We start from the raw sequence: 22,499 nt of genomic DNA, 5'->3' as shown, positions 1-22,499 counted from the left end.
TTGTAGTTTGTGTCCCCATCTTGCAATAAGTGCTGGCTGGAGAGATTCTTCTTCCTCCCCACCCCAACCAATTCCAACCCATTGACTTAAATGAGGCTCTGTATGGAACTCAAACTAGCATCATTGGGACCTGGTTTGTTTTTCTGGAGACTGTTTTCTTTCTTTGTGGATTATGATAGTAAGGGAAGAAGTCAGGCTTACAATCCCTAGGGCAATCTGGATGTAACTGTAACAGACCATTGGTACATCAAGGTGATTGCTCTCTAATACACAAGCTGTATGGGTTGTGCTGCCTAACCCCACTTTTAATTTATTTACTGTACAAAGTCAAACACCTACTGCCTATTTTTAGATGGCTAGGGGTTTATTTATAGATGGTCTCAAAATGCTCCTCTGGGTGTATTTAGGGCTAATATTGTAGTCCTCTTATTTAGCACCCCCTGTAGTGTCAGTGGTGTCTTGCTTGCTATTCAACTGCTATAGCAAACCAGTAGTGATTGGTGCCTGAAAGGGTGCAGGGAAGGCTATGTGGAGGTGGGCTGTGGGGGCACCTCAGTTAGCAAATAAAACTTTGATGGGGATATAGAAGGGTGGTGGTACCCTTCTATCCACCTTAGTGCTACTGTATGTAAACAATAATGGTGAAAAGCTAGTAGAGTGGAATTTGTCTCTCCAATTTTCCTACAAAATCCTGCTCCTCTGTTTGTGTATCTTCATACAAGAAAAGCTGCTCACATTTTCCTCAGACAGATGTGCAAGGTCCTTTTGCTTCCCCTTCCTATTTTCTTTGTTGTTGATACCATAGGAAGACTGTAAAAGACAAGGTTATCCTGAAATATACCTGTTTAAAATGGGTACCTTTTCATCTGACAGATCTTTGTTTAGTTGGTCAGATCTTCTTGCTTTAGGGGTCAGAATTAATGTTATCTTTTCAGATCCTACCCTTGTGGGAGCGGGAGCTGAAATCTACCTTGGCTTTTATGTCATCTACAGATTTGTTAATAAAATTCCAAGAACTGTGTCAAATTTTCTGTCCAAAGTTTCCCAGTTGCTCAGTTTGGAGATAGCACTGCACAGTTGTAATAGTGTCTGACAATAGATCTTTATTCTTCTGATTGCAGTTTGTAGGGATAGCAATTAGAAAAAGCACCTTTTAATTATAAAACTAGAAAAGCTTTCTGTGGAAATCATTGTGAATAGAGCTGGTTGAAAATGTAAAATAGCTTTTTCTTTCATTCCAAGATTTTCATAGAATTTTTCTTTTTCCATGACAACCTTTAAAAGGGAAGCTGGTCAAAAATTGTTTCACTTCAGTAGGTTAAACACTCCATCATAATGAACACCTGTGAAAATTATTAGACACCAAATTCTTCATAAACTAACCTGAGTATTCTAAGTGCAAGAACAGAAAACTATAATGCATTTTATACAGCTTCAGAGCAGAACTGCAATTGGGTTTATTTTCAGGCAGGTCAAAAAACAAAGATGTCCTCAGCAACGTTACATTTTTCTATTTTGCTTTCTAACATTGAGTTCCGCTCTGACAAATGAATATCTTTCTGTCTCTGTGTGTATCAAGCATTGTTGGGTTGCAAGTTTATTCCTGCAATAAGAATGGAGCATGGCATAACTTTCAGTTAACTTTGGTCAAACTTCCCAGTGGGCAGAATAGTCAGGCAACGGCACATTCTGCTTAGGAAAGCTGTGGAATCTCTTTCCCTGGAGGTTTTTAAAAGAAGACTGGATATCTATCTGTCTTGGATGGTTTAGACACAACTAACTGTCATCTTGACTGGAGTTGAATTAGACTCTTGTAGCCCCTTCTAATTCTACAACTCAAAAAAAATGTATACATGCAAATGTTTTAATTACGATGTTGCTTTGCTTCAGTCAGATAGTCTAGTGTCTGAGCTGCTTACCTTGTTCTAATACTACTTAACTTGGAAATACTTATAATTGCATATTGGTTTTATTGTTTCCTGTATCCAGACTAGCATATGTATGGCATAAGCAGTGACAATATAGGTTTCCCCTGTAACACTTCAACCAATGTGTTTCAACCTTAACTGTGTCTTTGGAGTGTTATGACTATTAATAACTGAGTCTCCATGCCTATTTAATCCTTAAGTTTTCTGCCAAGATTGCTAGCCAGGATGACGTACTACTGTTCTTGCTATGTGGATTCTTGTCCGCTAGAGAACAGGCCAGGAAAAAAACAGCAAAAACCTTGCATGTATCTAGCCATCCATAGCTTTCTGTTACTGCTAATTCAAGATAGAGTTGAAGCAAAGAATAAAAGCTCCTTGGCCTGTCAACAATCTCCTGAGCCTTCCATTCTTTAAAAAGTAAGTATACGATGAGTGTGACCAGGGTGGGCCGGGGGGGGCACAGGGCTTTGGGGCAAACCCCCATGGTAGGCTCTCCCCCTGCTCCACCTTCTCCAAACCCTGCCCTGGCACTGCCCATGCTGTGCATCCTTACCCCTTCCTCCTCTGTGACATGAACCAGAGATTACTGGGGGTCCTGGTGCAGGTCAGCCCCCTCGTCCGTGGTTACCACAGTGGTGGGAGCTAGAGAAGCCCAGCAGCCTGCTCCATGGCCCTCTCTTGGCCCACTGTGCTATGCTTCTCTGGCACTCTGCCAGAAGAGAGCAGCATGGCAGAGCAGGCTGGTGGGTGGTTTTGTGTTCTGCTGCTGCAGTGTGAGCATGAGAGGCAGGTGCTCCTGTAATCCCCTGGGTTCCTTCTGTCCAAAGGATGGTTGAAATGGCCACTGCGGGGCCTTCCAAAGCACAGGACCTGGGACTGCCATGCCAAACTGCCCTATGGATGGGATTGCTCTGGATGTGATACTTCTCTCATTGGCCAACACTTGGCCAACACCCTGATTGGAAGTGCTCCAGATTTATGATGATGAAAACACTGGAAATCAAATTAATGGCTTGGATAATGGGAAAGAAAGCATGCTCATATGCAGATAAGGCCAAGCTGTGAAGGTTTGCTAGCATTTGGAGGACAGCCTTAGAACTGACTGACTCTGACAAATTTTATAATCAATAAAATGAAATTCAGTAAAAATAAGTGCAAAATAGTACATTTGAGAAGAAATCAAATGCACAATAACAGGCTGGGCAGCAGTACTGCCGAAAAATCAGGGTGCAAGTGGATCACACACTGAATGAGTCGATAGTATGGTGCAGTTATAGAAAACACTAATATCATTCTGGAGTGTATTAACAGGAGTGTTGTATGCAGGGGTGACAGTAACTTATAACGCTTTCAGGTACTGTCCTATCACAAACTGCCCCCCTCTGGGTTGGGGGGACCTCAGGGCAGGGAATGGTGGGATTGTGATGTAACTTTCTTGTATTTAAGTGTTAGATGGACTGTGGGGGACTCAGGGCAGAGGGCGGGGGCGGATGCAGGAGTCTGGACTGAGGCGTATGAGGGGCTCAGGGCAGAGGGTTGAAGTGTGGGGGAGCAGAAGTACTGACATGGGTCTGGAATCTGGGGGTCTCATGGCAAGGGGTTGGAGGAATGTGGAGTATAGAATTCAGAGAAGGGGGCTGGAGTGGTTGTGTAGTGTGGGATGGGAGGTATGGAGCTGGGGTGCAGTCCTCATTGATGACCTGGCCCTGCTCTGCTCCTGTTCCCAGCCAAATGGGAGATATGGAGGCAGTGCTTATGGGTGCAGGAAGAGAGCTAAAGGGGGGCAGGGTGCTGTATCACTCCAGGATACCAGTCCTGCCCTCCTGCCCCCATGGTCCCTTGCTTGCCACCCACCCCACAGCTTTTGGTTGTATCTTGTACGTAAGTCCGAAGAAGTTGCTTGTCCTACTCTATTCTGCACTGATGAGGCTTCAGATGGAGTACTGAGCCCATTTATGGGGGCTGTGTTTTATTAAATACTTTGAGTCCAGAAGACCTACAAAACTTTTAAAAGGCTTAGCAAACCTGGCCTATGAGGAAAAGCATAAATAGTACTAAGCATGTTTAGCCTTAAAAATACAAGGGAGAATTTATGTCTCCCTCTACATTAATGGTGGTTTATAAAAAGTACTGAGATCAATTGTTCTCCATCTATTGAAAATAGGAAAAGAACTAAGTGGCTTAATCCTCACCAAGGGAGATTTAGATTATACTGTAACCACTTTATAACTATCAGGGCAGTTAAGCACTGAAATAAGCTTTCACAGGAGGCTGTGGAATATCTGCCACAGAATGTTAGACAAATGCCTGCAGGGATGTTTAAATGTATTTGGTCCTGCCTCAGCACAGGAAGCTGGACTGATGACTTTTCAAGGTCCCTTCCAGACCATTTCTATGAGAAATTAGGCTGCGTGTTTACCGGTGAGAGAGTGAGAGGCCAGACTAATCTACTGAAAAGCAGCAATTTTCCTTATGTAGAGGGGAATGGGAAATTTAGACAGATTACTTCTAGTTTATCTTGCAAGCCCTCCTGGAGAGGTGGGAGGGGGCTGAGCCTTTGTTATAATTTTTAGCCAAGGAGTTGACCCATGTCTGCCTGGGCTGGCTCTGGCTCTCCATGTTAGGTTGTTGGCTGTTGAGACTATGGCCATGAAAGGTGTTCTATGTTGCTCAGTCAGAGGAAGTATTTCCTCCTGATGGACTATGTTTTCATGCCTGGGACTATGATGACAGACTGACAGTCAGGACAAGATCATGGGAAGCATTTGCTTCATTCACCTGATGGACTACAGTTTTGGTCAGGGGAAGCACTGGCTTCTTTTACCCAGTGGACTAAGGGACAGCGCTGGACAGCAGAGGATGCAAGACAAACCCAACTGTGCTTACGGACTACAAAAAGCATCAGGCGAAGCCCTGCCTTTTTTTTACCTGAGGCATGGACTATGACCAGGGATGAGGTCAGGGGAAGCATCTGCTTCTTTTACCTGATGGACTATGTCTTGTACAGGAGCAGCGCCTGACAGAAGAGCTCACAAGACTGATACCCATCGCTGGGCACAATTCCACCCACTGACTTGGACTCTCCCCTGCTTTGAGTGGCACCCACCTGAACATTTATGGACTAAAGTTTTAAATCACCATGGTTCAGGTGACTCAGGACAAATATGGATGACACAGATGGATGATGTCGGCCCAGGTTGGGGGAAGCATGGGCTTCTACTCACCTGATGGACTATAGGAGGGTTTTTGCCCATGAAAGCTTATGTTCCAAAGTCTATAAGGTTCCCCAGGACTTCTTGTTGTTTCTGAAGATGCAAACAGGGCTACCTCCGAGACTGTTCTGACTCTGTGCCCTCAAGGGGGTGGAGCTGCTGCATGGCAGGCAGGGAGGCGGCTGTGCCCTAGGCCCAAGTGGTGATCTCTGCTTTAAACACGTTGTAGCTCCACTGCATCGCAGCTTGTGCCCGTGTGGGAAGAGGCCCCCTGGTGCCCACTTCGCCACAACGCGCTGGAGGCCTTAGCGCCCCCTGGCTAACGCCTTAGCCTGCACTTCTCCCCTCGCTCCAGCCCTGGGAGCTGCTACACGTGGGGAAGGGGGAGGAGTGAGGGCAGCTGGCTTCAGTAGTGTGACTGAACATGCTCAGTACCAGCCCAAGGCCAAATCTCCCTCGCCCCGCCCTCTTCGCTTTGGCCTCTAGCGTCATGGCAGCCACCGTCCGGCTTGTCATTGGCTGCCTGCCCCTCCATTCATCCAATGGCAGAGGTGCTTGTTGGGGTGTGGGGAAAGGAAGAACTGCCTGTCTAGGCCCTACCCCTTCCCTTTCCCCGCTGGGCCGCCCTAGCGAGCGCACGACCCCGGCCCAGCTCCTCTCCTGCTGGCACTCCGTGAAGTAAGTGCGAGCACCTCCTTGCATGGCGCCTGATGGACGCGCCCGGAACTCTCCCGGCCGGGGGAACGGGGCTGGGCCGAGATCATGCGGGTGGGGGTGGCGCCATGTGCTCTGCTGCGCCGGCCCGAGAGGCTGTGATGGGGATTGGGATCCCGGGGCGGAGAGGACTATGGGGCCGCCCCGGGGAGAAGCGGGGTGGGGGGCTGATTTCCCAGTTCCAGCGGCAACCATCGGGTGGCGGGTGGGATCCAGGGGGCAGCAGCGGGGTTGGGGACTAGGGCGCTTCTGCCACCAGCGGCGTGCGCACCCCCGGTCCCTATCGTCACAGGCCCCTGGTGCCCATTCCTGCCCGCTCGGATCCTCTTCCCCCATCTTCCGATGTGCCGGCTGGTGGCTGGCAGCGTAAGTGTAACCGCAGTTCTGCCTGAAGCCTGGATGGGAACAGGCGTTAGCTGGCACAAGGCTGTGATGGTGCTGCTTGTCTAAATCCGGAACCCCTATCCAGCCGCTAAAACAGCAGATCGTTTTCCGCAGATTGTGTGTTGTCCTCCCTGGTGCAGGGACACACAGAAAACAGGCGCAGGTAGTGCTTGCCACTTCCAGAAATTGGGAATGTGGTGGGTGACCCTATCTGTAGGCCCTTTTTCCAGCAGTGAGAAGTCCAACTGTAAACTTTTCTTGAGAAGTTGCTCCCTGTTAAAGGAGCTGCTGAGGTCCAAAGGAAAACTAGTCTGCATTGCTTGTGTAATAGTCTCAGAGTACAGCTGTGTATGTACAGGTTGAACTGCTCTAGTCCAGCACCTTCAGGACCTGACCTGTGCTGGATGAGGGAATTTGCCAGATCATGGGAGGTGATCATTGCCTAGCCCATTACAAGCACTTTCACTGTCGACTGGGCTTGTAGAAGACATTTCTGGGCAAATTACGCTAAATAACAGCACAGAACACTGAGGGCCAGGACAGGTGGCTGTAAACAAGCTTTATGGGACTGGGAAACTTGACCAAACCCATGGTAAGTGATCATCCAGCTAACTAAAATGATGCTGGATTATGGATGTTGCTGGATGAGAGAGTTCCAGATTAGAGAGGTTCAAAATTTAGTAACTTCATAGTGACATTAGATAAGTCATTTGTTTTAGGATGCTTTTTAATAATCACCTGTGTTGACCAACAGCTCCTCTTAGGCCTTGTCTTCATTGGGGGTAGAGAAGGGATGTATGTTTTTAACTGGAGGTAACATCCTAAGGAAGAAGAGGTAACTTTGTAGTTTTCACAAATATAGGTTAACAGTGAGAGCTAATGACCCTCTCAAACTGTATTTACTAACTGGTGAAAACTGCCTTATCTTCATTAGGATTTTATCTAGAGTTATCTAATTCAAGTTAAGAACACACTCTGTTTTGTGGTTAGGACAAGGTGGGTACAAGTCCTTGGTTTTGAAAATCTGTAACAGCTTTCACGCTAAAGATTTTAATTGTCTTTCAGAATGCGTTACGTTGCAGCTTATCTTCTGGCTGTCCTGGGGGGCAATGAGTCCCCCACTTCAAAGGACTTGAAGAAGATTCTTGACAGCGTAGGCATTGAGACGGATGATGAACGTCTGAACAAGGTGACACTGCAGTAGCTGATAGTGTAATGTTCAGTTGGGAACCACTTCTGTATTCACTTGGCTGTGAATTTTATTGCTCCAAGGGGTGTGTAAAAATGCCAGCCACCCAATAACAGGTATTTGGGCTAGCATTTCCATAGCTCTCCAGCTTTCCTATTTACAAGTTCAGATTGAATAACCTCACTGGACAGAGCTAATACAAGCTTTGTTTCTAAGGAATAGATCTCTCTAATTAGAGAAGGAGATATTCTGGAACTGACACCACTAGAACTACACTGCATACAATGAACACAAAAAGCAGTCAAGTAACACTTTAAAGACTAGCAAAATGGTTTATTAGGTGAGCTTTCGTGGGACAGACCCACTTCTTCAGACCATAGCCAGACCAGAACAGACTCAATATTTAAGGCACAGAGAACCAAAAACAGTAAGCAAGGAGGACAAATCAGAAAAAGATAATCAAGGTGAGCAAATCAGAGAGTGGAGGGGTGGGGAGGAAGGTCAAGAATTAGACTGAGCCAAGTTTGTCTAATTGTTCTTATCAGAGGCTGGTTGTCAGTGGCAGAAAAATCCAGTGAGCTACAATGTTCACTTTAGAATTATGCACCACTTCAAAATAAATGGATGTAGTTCTAATAGAGGGTTATACTGGGTCAAAACAAATGGTCTGTCCACCCCACATCCTTTCTTCCAGTAGTGACCAGTTTGAGATACATGTTCTGTTTGTTCCCTATGAAGTAATCATCAAGTGATCCATCCCCTGTCTCCCATTCTGTGGTAGTGCATTTTTGGGGTGCCAGCATGTATGTGGAATTTTCTATAAATACACAATCCCATGTTGCCTGCTGCAAGGGATGTATATCAAATAATCACATATGTAGAGTGAGACCAGAAAAGACTACTGTGTCATGTACTTAGAGCTCCTGCATATCACAGGCCTTTACAATAATATGAACAAGTGGTTGGGATATTGATGCACACTAAACCTAACAACTAGCATTAGACCAAAGTATTACAGCCCACGGGTGATAAATTTAAAATCACAGGCAGAGCATAGGACACAGAGTTAGACCAATGCCAGAGGCTCTTGCAATGGCAAGGAAGTGAATGAAATGCACCCAGGGAAATACAGACAGGGATTTGCAGGGTTAATGTCAGCCTGGAGATCAGTCTTAAAAGGCTGTGTGTAAGAGAAGGACTTGAAGGAAGATTGAGAAGAGAGATGTAAATACTTCTCATGATCTGAGAGAGCTTTCCTGCCAGTTTGGAGATAAGGGAATGTTTATAGAAATAGAGATACAAGTTTGAGTGTTTTAAAGGGTATTGGAAAACTAGATTGAAAAATCTTAAATAATTTAATCAAATACAAGATTATCTTATTTGCTGATGTGGTGTGTGATACTATAGGAACTGCAGTAAGAGAGATGGTAATGCAGGGATTAAATTTTTCAGATGCATAGTTTTAGTCTTCAGAAATCTAACCAAAAATGTTTACTTCTCTGCAGCTGGAATCCATGCAGTATTAGTATATAGTTTTGCATTCAGAGATGGAGGTTCTTGTTCTGCTGTCCATTTCAAATTTACATTTTTTTATTTTTATTGTAGTTACCAAACCCTTCATAAACTCACCTGAGTTTCGGTGATCATCCCTTTCCTGTATTTATGTTGAAATTTGTTCTTGTCATCGTTGATTTATCTGTATTTAACACTGACCGGACCTTACCTGAATATATCTCAGAAGATTCTTCAAATATGCCTTTAAGAGTAAATAAACACAAACATGGCAATTCATATATTGCACGCTTCCCGTGAGCAGATTAGTTGTTTAAATGTTGTTTAGATATGCCACTATCACTGAGCTGCAGTGTACTTTGACATTACAGTTCCTCCTTTTATAATCTTGCTTCCATTGTTTATTTACATTGGTTTGTGATTCTCCATTATCCTGCACTGCTATCCAGTATTTGGAACACACCAGGAGGAGCTGCAGTACCCTTGACCTTTTTAATATTGTTTTTAAGATGGCAGCAGTTTCTTTTCCTATTTACTTTTGCCCAGCCCAGACTCTAACTTGGATACTAAAATAGGAGTTAGAATTTCCCATTCCAGAAAAAAAGCTGAAATCCTCAGCTGTGCTTTAGCATATGTCCGAGTACAGAGGAAGACAGCATTTTAGGGTGCTGGTTGAGGATGGAGTGCTACTGAGCATGTACATGGAAGGGTGTACAGCATCAGTCTCAGATGCCCAACCAGCCATTGCAGAAGGTCTGTTCTGTTACTTGCTGATGGTTTGTATAAATTCTGGATTGCTGTCACCTTCCTGAATTCATTATGAACTCATTTGAATGGATTTCATGAGTTGATGACTACAGAAAAGCACAGATGTTCCAGTGTGTCAGAGCAATGTGTTTTCATTTCATGGCATGCTTTGTATGTGTTTTTATTTCCAACTGTGGACTTGTTTGGATTTCAGTATACCATAGACTAGAGTAAATTCAGTTTTGTTTTGCATTTATATTTTTTGATTATTCTCCTAAAAAGATACTAATTCTCACTGGTTCGTAACCATTGAATTACATTGATTTGATGCTACGCATAGCTTTTGTACCTGCTTTTGTGCTAATTACATAGACATACTATATTTGCAAAAGCAGCAATGTGGCTTAACTTTACATTTTATTTTTACCCTTTTGTTAGAAAAGGCTGAATGATGCATTTCTTATTTTCTGGATTAATTTTTTACTTATTGCTCTGTTCAACAGGAAATTCAGATTCAGTTAAAAGCACAAAATGACATTTCATTTGATATTAAATAGAACTGCCTTAAGTCCTTGATACCTAAGAAAGCTTATCAAAACACATTTTGAAGTTAAAACTGATTTCTTAAATAGTAGAAATATCTGTAATTGTTGAATTGAACTGATTTCTGATCAGTGTGTCCTGCAGAATCTTTGCACTAACAGATCTCATCATCACACCCAGGTTTTATTAATTGAAAGAGGGAAAACAAGTTTCCCTATTTTTCAGCTCCCAAGTGGATCCTTAACTTTGAATGAACAAGTCATTGAACTGAAGTAGGGGAATAACCTGAAATGAGAAAATTCTCTGTGGAGAGAATTCTGCACTTAAAATCTGGTTTAGCACTTCAGTGAACGGTGGTTCCTGGTGCTTCCGGTGCTTGGACTTTCTTTAAAACTTCAGCAGCAAACATGTACTATTTCATGCTGTTTGTAATTATTGAAATGATTTTAATAGAGCATAAGTTAAGGTTTTACTGTTAGTCATCAATTTAAAATTAATTTTTAGTAAGTTATTTTTTTAAGAAAACTACTAAGTTCTCCTCCTGAGAAATAGGGCAGGATGGAGTCTCGCAAGCAGTTGGATAGGTGGTACTGCACAGATTCCTGATGGAATAACCTTTAAAACAGTTTGTTTATTTTTTTAATACTTCACATGTAATTTCCTTAGGTTATTGGTGAACTGAATGGAAAAAATATAGAGGACGTCATTGCTCAGGGTAAGTAAAATCTCATGCTGGTGGTATGGAGTGACGTTTATGATGATGGCCTCTTCAGTTCAGTCGCTAATTTAAAGACCTTTAAATCAATTTGGTAATTTTTAATTCTCTTAATGAGGAAAAAACAGTTGCATTAGGGCAGAGGTGGGGAACTTAAAGCCCGTGGTCTGAATCTGGCCCTCCGCTTGCCTGAATCTGGCTCCTGAGGCTCAGGGCTCACCTCCCCAGCATCCATACTGCTGCAGAATAGAGAGTGTGGATCCAGGAGCCTTGCTATCTGGAGTCAGGCAAGCTGGGGCTCTGTCTGGTCCATGGGCTCTGTCTGGAGAGGGAAGAAGTGGCTCCACCAGGCTGCTGCTCCTTCTTCCCGTCCCCTGCTGCGAGAATGGCAGTTCTGAGAAGCTCTGATTGGAGAGGCTTTTCCCCTGCTGCTCTGATTGGCTGGAGTGCCTGAAAGCAATGGAGGATATGGAGTGCTGTTCCATCATCTAGGGTGACCAACCATCTCATATTTGGGACGCCAAAAAGGCATCCCAACTTACCTTTAAAAAGGGACGAATTGTCCCATATTTAGCCCCTTGGGTCTGGGAGCACCTGGGGGTCGCTGCTCTCCTGGGGCTCTGCGCTGGGAGCCCCCACAGGTTTCCAGTCTCCTGGGACTTGGTGCAGGCGGGGGGCGGGGAGGGGCGCAGCGCAGCGCCCTTCCCCCCCCCATATCTCCCTGTCCCCTATTTGGGGCAGGGATGTGATCACCCTGCATCATCCAGGCTCTGCATCCCACCCTGCTCCTGCACCCTCCCTTCTGCCCACAATCTCCAGCCTGCTCCCGCGTTCTTTCTAAATCCCACATCCCAAGTCCACTTCTTGTCAGCCCCCTCCCACAGTGAACCCCTCATTTTTGGCCCCACCCCAGAGCCTACGGGGGGCCTAGAAAATCTATTATTTTTCTTTCAGGGCCCACATTAGCGAGGTGGGATATTTTGCTTCTTGTGTGCCCCTTGACTTTTTCTGTGGGTCAGTGGCCCTCAACCCAAAAGAAGGTTCTCTACCCCTGCTTTAGGGGGCTCTCCATTAAGATACAAATGGGAGCAATCAAGTATATCTAATAATAGAGTCCATCCTAATGCCTGCAGGTCAGTGCCCATACCTGCCAGGTTTCGCTTATGGACCAGATCAAACTGGAAAATGCTCTTAAATATGAGTTTACTTTTAGTCTGCTTGTAACAAGAGTTTTCTGGACATACTGCTACATGAAAGACTGAGCCAGATGTTGATACAGTAAATTGTAATTCTCGATTTACCCAGCTGTGTTCTTGAACTTCCTTTCTTGGAGTAGTCACTTTGCCATGAAGTAAATGCAGCCCAAAGCTCTGTAATGAATTAGTCCCTGTTACTTCAAACACTTAAGCAGGTGTTTAACTTTACTCATGTGCCTGAGAGCTCATGGGACTAGGCCTTAATGATTATCAGTAAGTATAGCAGCTATTAGATTGGAGGTGGGCAAATACTGGCCCACCAGTCGGCTCCAATCCATCAGGGTTAGTTCCTAGCAGGCCCCACCTCTATATTTACCTGCGCCTCTGCAGGTATCGGGCAATTGCAGCTCTAATTGGTTAAACATTGCTGTTCATGGTCAATGGGAGTGGCTGGAAGTGGTGTGGACGAGGAACTGGGACTAACCCTGGTGAGCTGCCACTTTATTTCTCGCTCCAATATTAGATACTTCTGTGAGTATTGTATAAAGACCTGACAGACCCATTAACCATGCACATAACTGCATACATTTACATTATTCAGTTGTCTTTTGATGGTACATTTTATTTTGGAAATACAGTAGGTTCTGAGTTACAAACACCAGAATTGTGAACTGATCAGTCAACCATACACCTCACTTGGAACCAGAAGTACACAATCAGGCAGTGACAGAGACCCAAAAAAAAAAAAACACCCCAAACCACACAAACTGTTTTAAAAAATAGGAAAGCAGCATCTTTCTTCTGCATAGTAAAATTTCAAGGCTGTATTAAAATAAAGTTCAGTTACAAACTTTTCTTCATGATGTTTTGTTCGGTGTTATGAACATTTCAGAGTTATGAACATTCTCCATTCCCAAGAGGTTCTGTTGTATGTGGCTTCCTAGAATAGCTGACACACTTGTAAACTGTGTTTACTTTGCTAGTTACAGGAATTTGAAATGCTAAGGAATTATTTAGAGATTGATTCTTAGAAATAGAGTACATGCGGAAAGACTGAGTAAGCAAACCTTGAAAGTGGAGCCTCAGTATGCACAAGGGAAATGCGAGAGAGCTAACTTTTCAGAAACTGGAGGCATAAAGTATTAGTGAGTTCACTAATCTCAAAGGTCCCATCTGTAATGTAATTTCTACTTTGGAGGGGCTTGGTTATTATAGTACTCCTCAAAATGGCTGAAAAGTTGTTTGCACTTCTGCTTTACATAGGAATCTAATCATATGTCTAAACAGTGCTACATTCCTGCAAAGTCCCAAGATTGTAGCACATCTCAGAAGCACAGTTTGGTTAGTCCACATTGTCAGGGTTACTACTCATTATCCAAATTACAACTGGGTAAATTTATTTGACATTTCTCTTTCACTGAAAAATGCAGCTTTTGGTTAACTAGTTCAATTCACAAATTGTTTTAGTGGGGAAAAAAACCCAAATATCCACCCTCTCCCTCCTAAACATTTTCCAAAATGGCAGCATTTTGAATTTAAAAAAGAAAACCCTCAAAACATTTTTTTCCATTCTGCACTTTGCTGTAAAAAATACCAGCTATTCACCCTCGCAGTTCTAATCCAGATCATGCAATATTAGAAAAGACAGGGCCCAGCACAAGTCCTATAGAAATTGGTTTTTTTGAAAGTCACCTTCTAACCTTCTATCTCTTTATTTGTTGTTGTTGTTTGCTGTTGATGTCAGTTTTTTTTTCTTTTAATGTGGCTTTAGAGAGATTTGGGGAATTTTGTAGGCAAATAAAACTATTGTCAAAACCAGGTTGATTTTTCTGTCAGCTAGGTGCCTAGTGCTGTCTTGCTGTAGAATGTTGTTGTAGAATACACTTTAAAAAAAACTGGCACCTAGTTCCTTGCAAGTGGATAGTGTGATAGTGTTGGTTAATGTCAGAGGCTACCCTACAATCACATCCCTTATGTTTCTATTTTTGTCATTCATTTCATCCTATCATAGACTATATCGACTAGCTGCCATCTTATTGCATAACTTTTGTTTGCACATGGATATTGGCAGGGCCAGGGCTTATTAACTATTCCCCACCCTTTTTTCCCTCACAGGTCATGGCAAACTTGCCAGTATGCCAGCTGGTGGAGCTGTAGCAGTCTCAGCAGGTGCTGGTACTGCTGCTCCTGCTGCTGGTGCTGCTCCTGCTGCTGGTGAGTACACTCACGCAGTACGTAGAAAGGAGGAGGAAAAGAAAGGGGCTCAGTTTCATACAGTAAAATTTTAATGCCTTGATCCCTATCTTGTATGTTTAAGTTTTTCTCTCTTTTACTGTAGCTCAACCTTGTCCCAACATTGAAATTTTTTAACTGACATGGTTTAGCGCTGAAGGCAATGTCTGCTTTGTACCAGGGAATGAACTGTTAAGGTGGTGCACACAAAAGGCATTTAGTTAAGAACAGGCAACTAATAATAGTAGTTCAGTTGCTTGCTCATCACCTTCATTAATTTGTTCTGCTTTAAGTCTGTAGAGCCAAAATAGACCCTGCATATGTCTGTGCAACTCCTGGGGATGTCACTGAGAGTTGTAAATATGTCTTGAAGGCAAAATTTGGTGCTTAGGTTTTAAACTTGTAGGTTAGAAGGAGATTGAATCAATTAGTACAGCATTGAGTAGATACAGAGACAAACTTAGAGGTAACTTGTGTCTGTCTAACTGGAAGATGTATGTTCATGAAGAGAGCATGTTTTGGGAGCTCCTCACACTTGCAGTGTTCAAAATGTATGGTAAATATTCCCAGATGAGAGTGAACACCATTTAAATATTTTCTCTCTGCAGCTGAGGAGAAGAAAGAAGAGAAGAAAGAGGAATCTGAAGAATCTGACGATGACATGGGATTTGGCCTATTTGACTAAACTTTTGCTACAGAAGTTATTAAATTTTTTAGTTTAAAATGGACGTTGAGAGTTTTTGTTATCTTATTGCCACTGGAGTTTTCTGTCTTGTCTAAGAACAGTGATCTGGATTTTGCCTTTGTTTTAAAGAAAAAAACAAAGTTAACTAACCTCATTGATTCATCTGGTGAAACAATTGAGACTTCTGCTCCTAAATCACTTACACACCATTGGAAACTTGCCCTGAGGTACCTAAACATGCACTGGGTGCTAAATCACATTGTGAAACCCAATGGAAAGTAAATCAATTAACTTATAAATAACTCCTGCACTTCAAAGCTAACTCTTGTAAATGATAGCATTCTGTAAATGACCAAACTGCATGGATTTCTTTGCCAAATTAGTTCTTACTTCCAAGCCTGTAGCATTTTTTTCCATATTGCCTACCATGCTGTTGATATGTGCTGTCAGGATTTCATTTTCATCTCCAAGAGAGCTCCAAAAGCAGTACTCAGCTTCAGCAAACATGCAAACATAAAATTTTAATAAATTCAGCTTTGGTAGCGTAGCAGTTACATTAACAGTTCTCCATGCAATAGGGTCTGACCCTGTTTTAGTGGGATCACCAAGGCTGGCATTAAGACTTGCTGAGACATAGGATTCAAGCTGCAGTCCTATCTCCTGGTGGCATGTGTGTAGTAATATCAGAAGAGGATCGTGGTGCAATACAGTTTAAGAATCCCTGACGTATCAACAGATTGATTTGCATTCCATGTGCTCTGGAAGTTACTGTGTTTAATACTACTGAGGTGATGTATGGTCTTGTCTACATACCAGCGTAGCTGTAATGTACAGCTAATATCATTAAAATGGTACACCCCTCCCCCAGTACAGTGGATACAATTCTAGATTGGTGTTATAACAGTATTATATATTGGAAGGGGAATAAATTCAACCAGTGTAAGATGCCAATAGGGGTTATGTTTTACTCAAATTATACATATACACCTCTAACCAACATAGTTATATTGCTATAAAATCCATGTGGACTAGGTCTCAGTTTGAGAGACAGTGTTGTGGGGGGGGATAGGACTGTTTTCTCAAATTAGGGTTCCATTTTCAAAAGGCCATTACTTTCATCATCATCAATAACTGTGGGCTCAGCGCCTGTTGGCGTCTGATGCCTCTCTCACTACTTCCTTCCATCTTTCCCTATCCAGTGCAGAGTGGCTTAGTTTCTGTAGACTAGCTCTGCACCAATCTACCATTAGCTTAGGTACTGAAATTTCATTGGAAGTCACTAGGATTCAGCTGCCTAACTTGTGTAGGCCCTCTTGAAAAGCTTAACAGTAGAGACCTAGGTTTCATGCAGGCCATCTCCTTGCATAGGATCTGTGGTGACTTATTTTAAATAGGAATTCAGCAGCTCTTGACTGCCGTCTAGGTTACAGATCATAGGCATAGCCAGTATTAATGGTAGTAATTTCCTGGAAGTGTTAAATGAGTGAGATTTGAAATTATTTTCTCTTTTCCAGCTCAGATCTTTACATTCTCTATCAGACTCATTTAAATTAAGTCAGTGCTGCTTTGTGTATGTATATTCTGCTATGGCTAAATAGCTTTAAAATGCTGTATGGACAGACTGCTCAAATAATCACTTATTTGTAAGTAATCAGCATAAGATGATCAATAGTGTGATTAGAGAACAGGCTTTGAGACCATTGGATTTCTTAGAAAAGGGTATGAAAAGTGGAAAATTGCCAGAAGGAAGTATTTTTTTAATTAATTTTCTCACTCCCAATTTATTTTTCATCAAGCCACCATGAGAACTGGGGTTTTTCTTGTTTGTTTTTGTTTTGCACCATTTCAGTGAGATTTATACAAAATAAAGATTTGATGGTTCTGTTGGACTGAAATCTGGGACGCATCCTTAACTGTTCTACTATGTTAATGTAATAGCTGTTTATTGTAAGCTGTGGGGAAAAGTGTTTAGGCAGGGTGTATCTGTGACAAATGAGCTCTGCATTAGTTTTTGCATCAACTTAAGATGTGTAGCGCCACTGATCGTGTTATAGTTGAGGAAGAGAGCATGCTTGCAAATGTCTCTGAAAAATAGGAACAGCCCCTTGTTTATGCATAATTGGAAAAAAGGCTGATTGTGGTTACTGTACAACCCCGATTTAGGCGGGGGTTGCGTTCCTGCAACCTGCACATAACTCAAACTTTTGCGCAGCTAGGCAGGCTGACAGCTGCAGAACAGCTTCAAGTTGTGCTTAACTTTTGTGTTAAAGCAAGTTATGCACAATTTGAAGTTGCATATTTTGAGGTTTTACTGTATAGCCTTGACTTGACTTTCTAATAGCCCTTGCCAGTGTCCTAGGCTGTGGCCACACTAGCACCCCTCTTTCGAAAGGGGGACGCTAATGAGTCACTTCGGCAGATGCTAAAGAAGTGCTGCCATGCATATGCAGTGCCTCATTAGCATGATGGCAGCCACGCAAGTTTCAAAAGTGCACTTTTGAAACGCATGCTGCCATTGTAGCCAGGGGCCTTTTGAAAGAACCCCCCTGGATTTCGAAAGCCCCTTCCCAAAACCAAATGGGAAGAAGGGGCTTTTGAAATCCAGGGGTACTTTTGCAAGGCTCTCCTCTACAGCAGCAGCATGCGTTTCGAAAGCGGCACTTTTGAAATGTGCATGGCTGCCATTATGCTAATGAGACACTGCATATACATGGAAGTGGCTCATTAGTATCCCCCTTTTGAAAGGGAGGTGCTAGTGTAGCCACAGCCCTAGGTTGCTCACTTGTCTCACAAATAATGGGCTAGCCCCTCCTTCACTCAGAAGAGGTGATAAAGTAGAAGAGACTATCTCCCTACAACTAGTATCAGTCCCTGTTCTCTGAACTAAAATGTAGGTCAGCTAATTCTCACTGAACATCAGCTGAGGGCTGCACTTGATCCCTTTGATAGGGAAATAAGAGCTGGGCCTCATTAGCGTATTGAAAGCACAGCTATCCTTCCTCCACCAGCTCGAGGGGCTCCATGGGAGGGCTGCACCAATGGTCTTTGTTAGCCCTTATCTACCCAAGACTGGTCCCACTCTAAAGCTACCCTATTTGCTCCTATTATAGTCCCAAACTCAATTCATACCACCTCATGATCAACAGTAGGAAAGCAGCCAGCAGGTCCAAGAATGTCAGGGTGGTGGTGAAATCTTGGTCTGGTGCCAGGTGATTATCTACTGATATAACAAGCTGGCCTGCCCTATGGCTTCACTTGTAGCCAGGTTGACAAGCATCCAAAGGTACTGAGACCACCTGATTGTCGCCATGTGTTCAGAAATTGTAATCAGAAAAAGCAGATGAAATACAGAGTGAAAATTCACTTAGTCAGGTCTCTGGCAAAGTGGCCTAACTGACTGTCCTCACATTCTTCACCTGTTCTGCTGTGCTATTCCTTAGGCCTAGAGTTATCAGCCCAACCTGCAGTGTTGACCACTTACTTTATCCTTCAAATCTCTCCTTAAAAGTACCATTTCTGCTAAACCTTGTGCCACTAATGGTCCTTGAAAAAGGTCTCAATTTTCATCATCATTAACCAGGGGCTCAGTGCCTATTGATGTCTGATGTGTGTCTCACTATTTCCTTCCATCTTTCCCTGTCCAGTGCAGAGTGACTTAGTTTTTGCAGACTTGCTGTGCATCAATCTACTGTTTCATCTACCTATTCTCTGTGGGGTCTGCCTCTCCTATTTGAATACCAGGGTCTTGACTTTTTGCTCGTATCAGTTTTGTGTGTTTAAGAAGCACCAACTGACTACATCACAGCCCTTTGTGATGGAGGTATCAGATCACGGTGTGTTGTGTGTGTCTGCAGCCAGCTGCTACTCTCTGGGTACCTCTACACCACCCAGGAGATTGACCTGATCAGGATTGATCTCTGAGGTTTGATTTCACATGCCTAGTGGGGATGCATGAAATTGAACTATCAGGGGTCAACAGTTTACCCCTTTACACCTTAGTATCATGAGGCATAAAGGAAGTTGACAGGAGAGTTTTTCCCACTGACCTCCCTCAGTGAGGATAGCCAGATAAGTTGATGGTAGTTTTACATCGATTGCAGCTAAACAATTGCTGAAGCTGGAATTGCATATCTACAATCAACTTTAAGGTCTAGTGTAGACCTGGCCTCTGAAACTCTTGGAAGCAGAGACCACTTCTCTGTGCTGAGCATCTCTGTTAAATGTATGTTGGTGGTGTTCCCAGAATTCCCTCAAGGTGGCAGTACACTTTAAATGGCAACCATGAGGCTTACAGGAGGTGAACTTACTTTAAGGTTCGGAGAGGTAGCCATGTTAGTGTGTATATTCGAGAACAACAAGAAGTCCTGTAGCACCTTATAGACTAGCAGATATTTTGGAGCATAAGCTTTTGTGGGCAAAGACCCGCTTCGCCCCACTCACGCATCCGATGAAGCAGGTCTTTGCCCACAAAAGCTTATGCTCCAAAATATGTTAGTCTACAAGGTGCCACAGGACTTCCTGTTGTTACTTTAAGGTTGTGCAGGATGTTTGCATGTCTTTTTCACAATTCAGTAGCAGGCTATTCAGTATGGCCTGTAAAATGAAAAAAGTTTGCTCCAAACAAGGAAGCAAAATACTTCCATCTGTTCTCCCCAACTTCCAGTCTTTCTGGTTGACACGGAACTGGTTTAGAAACAGCTCTGTATCTAGAAATCTCCATCAGAGCTTCCTCTAATGCACTGTTGTAATTCCGTTGACTTTAGCAGGCAGCTACCAGAGAGTAATTTGACACATTGCGTTAACATAGAACAGTGTTCATAGAGATGTCATTGTAGCGTCCTTCACAGTCATAATGCTTCTTGCATGAGTCATCTTAAAAGGTGGTGTAAAAAAATGAAGGCAAGTGCTTGTTCCTACTGAAATCACAGGGAAGACCCAAAAACTTGTATACACCATAATCCTCTAAAGATACTCCTTTTTCTAACATATGCCAATGTCAGGAACAGGACTCAGTGTGGCACATCCTGTGATTTTATACAAAGCTCTGTTCCAAAGTTATTGATGTTGGCAATGTTGTGAAGGGAAGCAGAATCAAATCTTTATCCTGGAAGTTATGGTGGTAAATGATCACCATAAAATACATAGAAATACTGCTAATAAGGTTGGCGGTGAGAGACGGAAAATTTCATTTGTGGGGTATTAGTTGTATTGGGTCCCAGCTGAGCACTTACAAAGTCATCTCTTTTGTGCTCCTCGGAGCAGGAAGCATGACATCTTTTATTTGGAAACCAGCTGGTGTATCCAGGGTTCTACTGGAAGTACTAATTAAGTGATGGCTCCCTGGTGACAGCTGTGACGTCAATGAGTACTCTCAGTTGAATCACTGAAGGTAGGTGTGCATGCCTCCAGCGCAGGTGAGCAGGCACAAGCTAGCATGCTAAAAATAGCAGTGTGGGCCTTGAGGCTGGGGTGGAGATTGGTTAGCTACTGATGTTCAGAGATGGGCTTGAGTCCAAGCTACTGCATGAGCCACAATATGCACACTTCTTTTAGCATAGTGACGTGAAGTCTGTCTACATAGGCCGTGAGGTTACCTAACATCCCAGTTTTGCAAACTGTTCAGGGCAGCAGAAGCCCATTGAAGTCAGTTGTGCTCCACACAGGTGCGGCTGTTCACAGAACAGTCAGCTGGGGCTTAAATGTCCAGTCACCATTGGCACCCTTACTAGTAGCCCGAGAAAGAACATCACTGATCAAACAAGGACGGAAACCGAACTACTTACCCTGACCCTGAAAGTGTTCCTTTAGATCAAGTGTGAAGCATGTTCATGGGGAAGCCTGTCCTGATGTAGCCACACTATTCATGTTCTGTGGCTAAAAAGACTTATTTTCCAAGGCTATTGAGCCAGCCCACACTTATCTGCATTAAATTTGGGTTTGGTTTTTTTAAACTTCCAGTCTTTCTGGTTGACATGGAACTGGTTTAGAAACAGAGCTCTGTATCTAGAAATCTCCATCAGAGCTTCCTCTAATGCACTGTTGTAATTCTGTTGACTTTAGCAGGCAGTTACCAGAGAGTAATTTGACACATTGCCTTAACATAGAACAATGTTCATAGAGATTGTAGTTGTAAAAACAAATTTGCTGTGCTATGAAAGTACAGACTCTGTGCTGGCACAGACGAGTACAACAGAGGTCTGTTATGAAGGTCTAATTATATAGTTACTGAGCACAAATGCAAATGTAAAATGTAAAAGCCCCTGAAAGATTATGCTTCAAAATATCTGTGAGTCTATAAAGTGCCACAGGACTTCTTGTTTTTGAAGATACAGACTAACTCACCTACCACTCTGATACACGTAAAATACAGATTCCTTACATTAATTGTATGGACTAGGAGCATGGTCTACTTCCTATTAAAGTCAACTGGATGCTTTCCATTGCCTTTAATGAAAGTTTATCTAAAGAAACAGCCTGTAGTCAAGCTGTAATGTATGTTGTAAAGAGAGGCTGAGATTGTTTGTGAATGTGCTGTACCCTAATAATAGCATCACATTAACAATATGTAACCCACATGACTAACAAGAATGTAATAAAAGGGTTGCAGAAAAAGCTTTGTTAATGCATACCAAGCATTCAGTGAGCATGAATGAACAGGCAATTTTTGATGAGTATCCAAAACATAAGAAAGACAATGGTGTAAAGCCTGCTGACACAGCATATGTGAGGGTCACATGGATTGCCTTGCCCCTGGTTGCTTACTGAAAAATCACTGGCTTGGGGGGATTACCACCTGGGAGAAAAACACCATTATTATTTTGTTTGCCAACATTTTTCTCACCAGCTAAAGGATTCAGGCAGCGTTCAGCAAGAAATGACTGTTGACACCGTTTACTGCAAGTCATAACAATGTTCTGTTTTGCCATGCAATAAGAAGGATTCAGTTGTATAACCTTGAAGGCCAAAGACTGAGTGATGTAAACATCTGAGGGCATGTTTCCCCTGGAGTAGAGAAAAACAGTGCAGCCATGGTGTCCTCTACAAATACAGTTTTCTCCTTTCAATACAGACTGAACCCAGCTGTTTACAAGGTACTGAAAAATAGGCAGAAGCAACATTTGCATGAGAGAAAAGTTGGTCTTTTGCTGAAGCACTGATCTAGAAGTCAAGGGATCTGGGTATCAGTCCCAACTCTGCTAGGGGCTTCTGGTGTGAGGAGGCAGTGACTTAACTTCTCTCTGTCTCACTTCTCCTCTGTAAAATGTGGCTAGGAAAGGTTCCTTTGGCTTTGTCTATATCAGAAAGGGTTTTTATTTTTTTCAGTACAACCTAAATTTTGAATTTAAACCAATATACTTACATCTGTCAGGGATGGTCTAAAGCAGTGTTTCTTAAACTATGTTCTATGAATATTGGTGTCTGTGAACAACTCACAGGTGTGC

At 43.0% G+C, this 22,499-nt stretch overlaps 1 protein-coding gene and 1 non-coding gene across 2 annotated transcripts; both read left to right on the top strand.

The window, feature by feature from the left end:
• Nucleotides 1-5,716: 5,716 nt before the first annotated feature.
• RPLP2 (ribosomal protein lateral stalk subunit P2) lies at nt 5,717-15,100 on the top strand. Its single transcript, XM_074997862.1, has 5 exons — nt 5,717-5,818; nt 7,304-7,427; nt 10,896-10,944; nt 14,256-14,354; nt 14,981-15,100. The coding sequence occupies exons 2-5, from the start codon at nt 7,305-7,307 to the stop codon at nt 15,055-15,057; spliced, it is 348 nt and encodes a 115-aa protein (XP_074853963.1). The 5' UTR covers nt 5,717-5,818; nt 7,304; the 3' UTR covers nt 15,058-15,100.
• LOC142015514 (small nucleolar RNA SNORA52) lies at nt 12,056-12,188 on the top strand. Its single transcript, XR_012646169.1, has one exon. It is a non-coding gene; the product is annotated as a small nucleolar RNA SNORA52 (small nucleolar RNA).
• Nucleotides 15,101-22,499: the final 7,399 nt, after the last annotated feature.

Source organism: Carettochelys insculpta, chromosome 6 (genome assembly GCF_033958435.1).
Source record: "Carettochelys insculpta isolate YL-2023 chromosome 6, ASM3395843v1, whole genome shotgun sequence".
In the NCBI taxonomy this organism is placed as follows: Eukaryota; Metazoa; Chordata; order Testudines; family Carettochelyidae; genus Carettochelys; species Carettochelys insculpta.
Note: the sequence above shows the minus strand (reverse complement) of the source record. Positions and strands in the feature narration are given on the sequence as shown.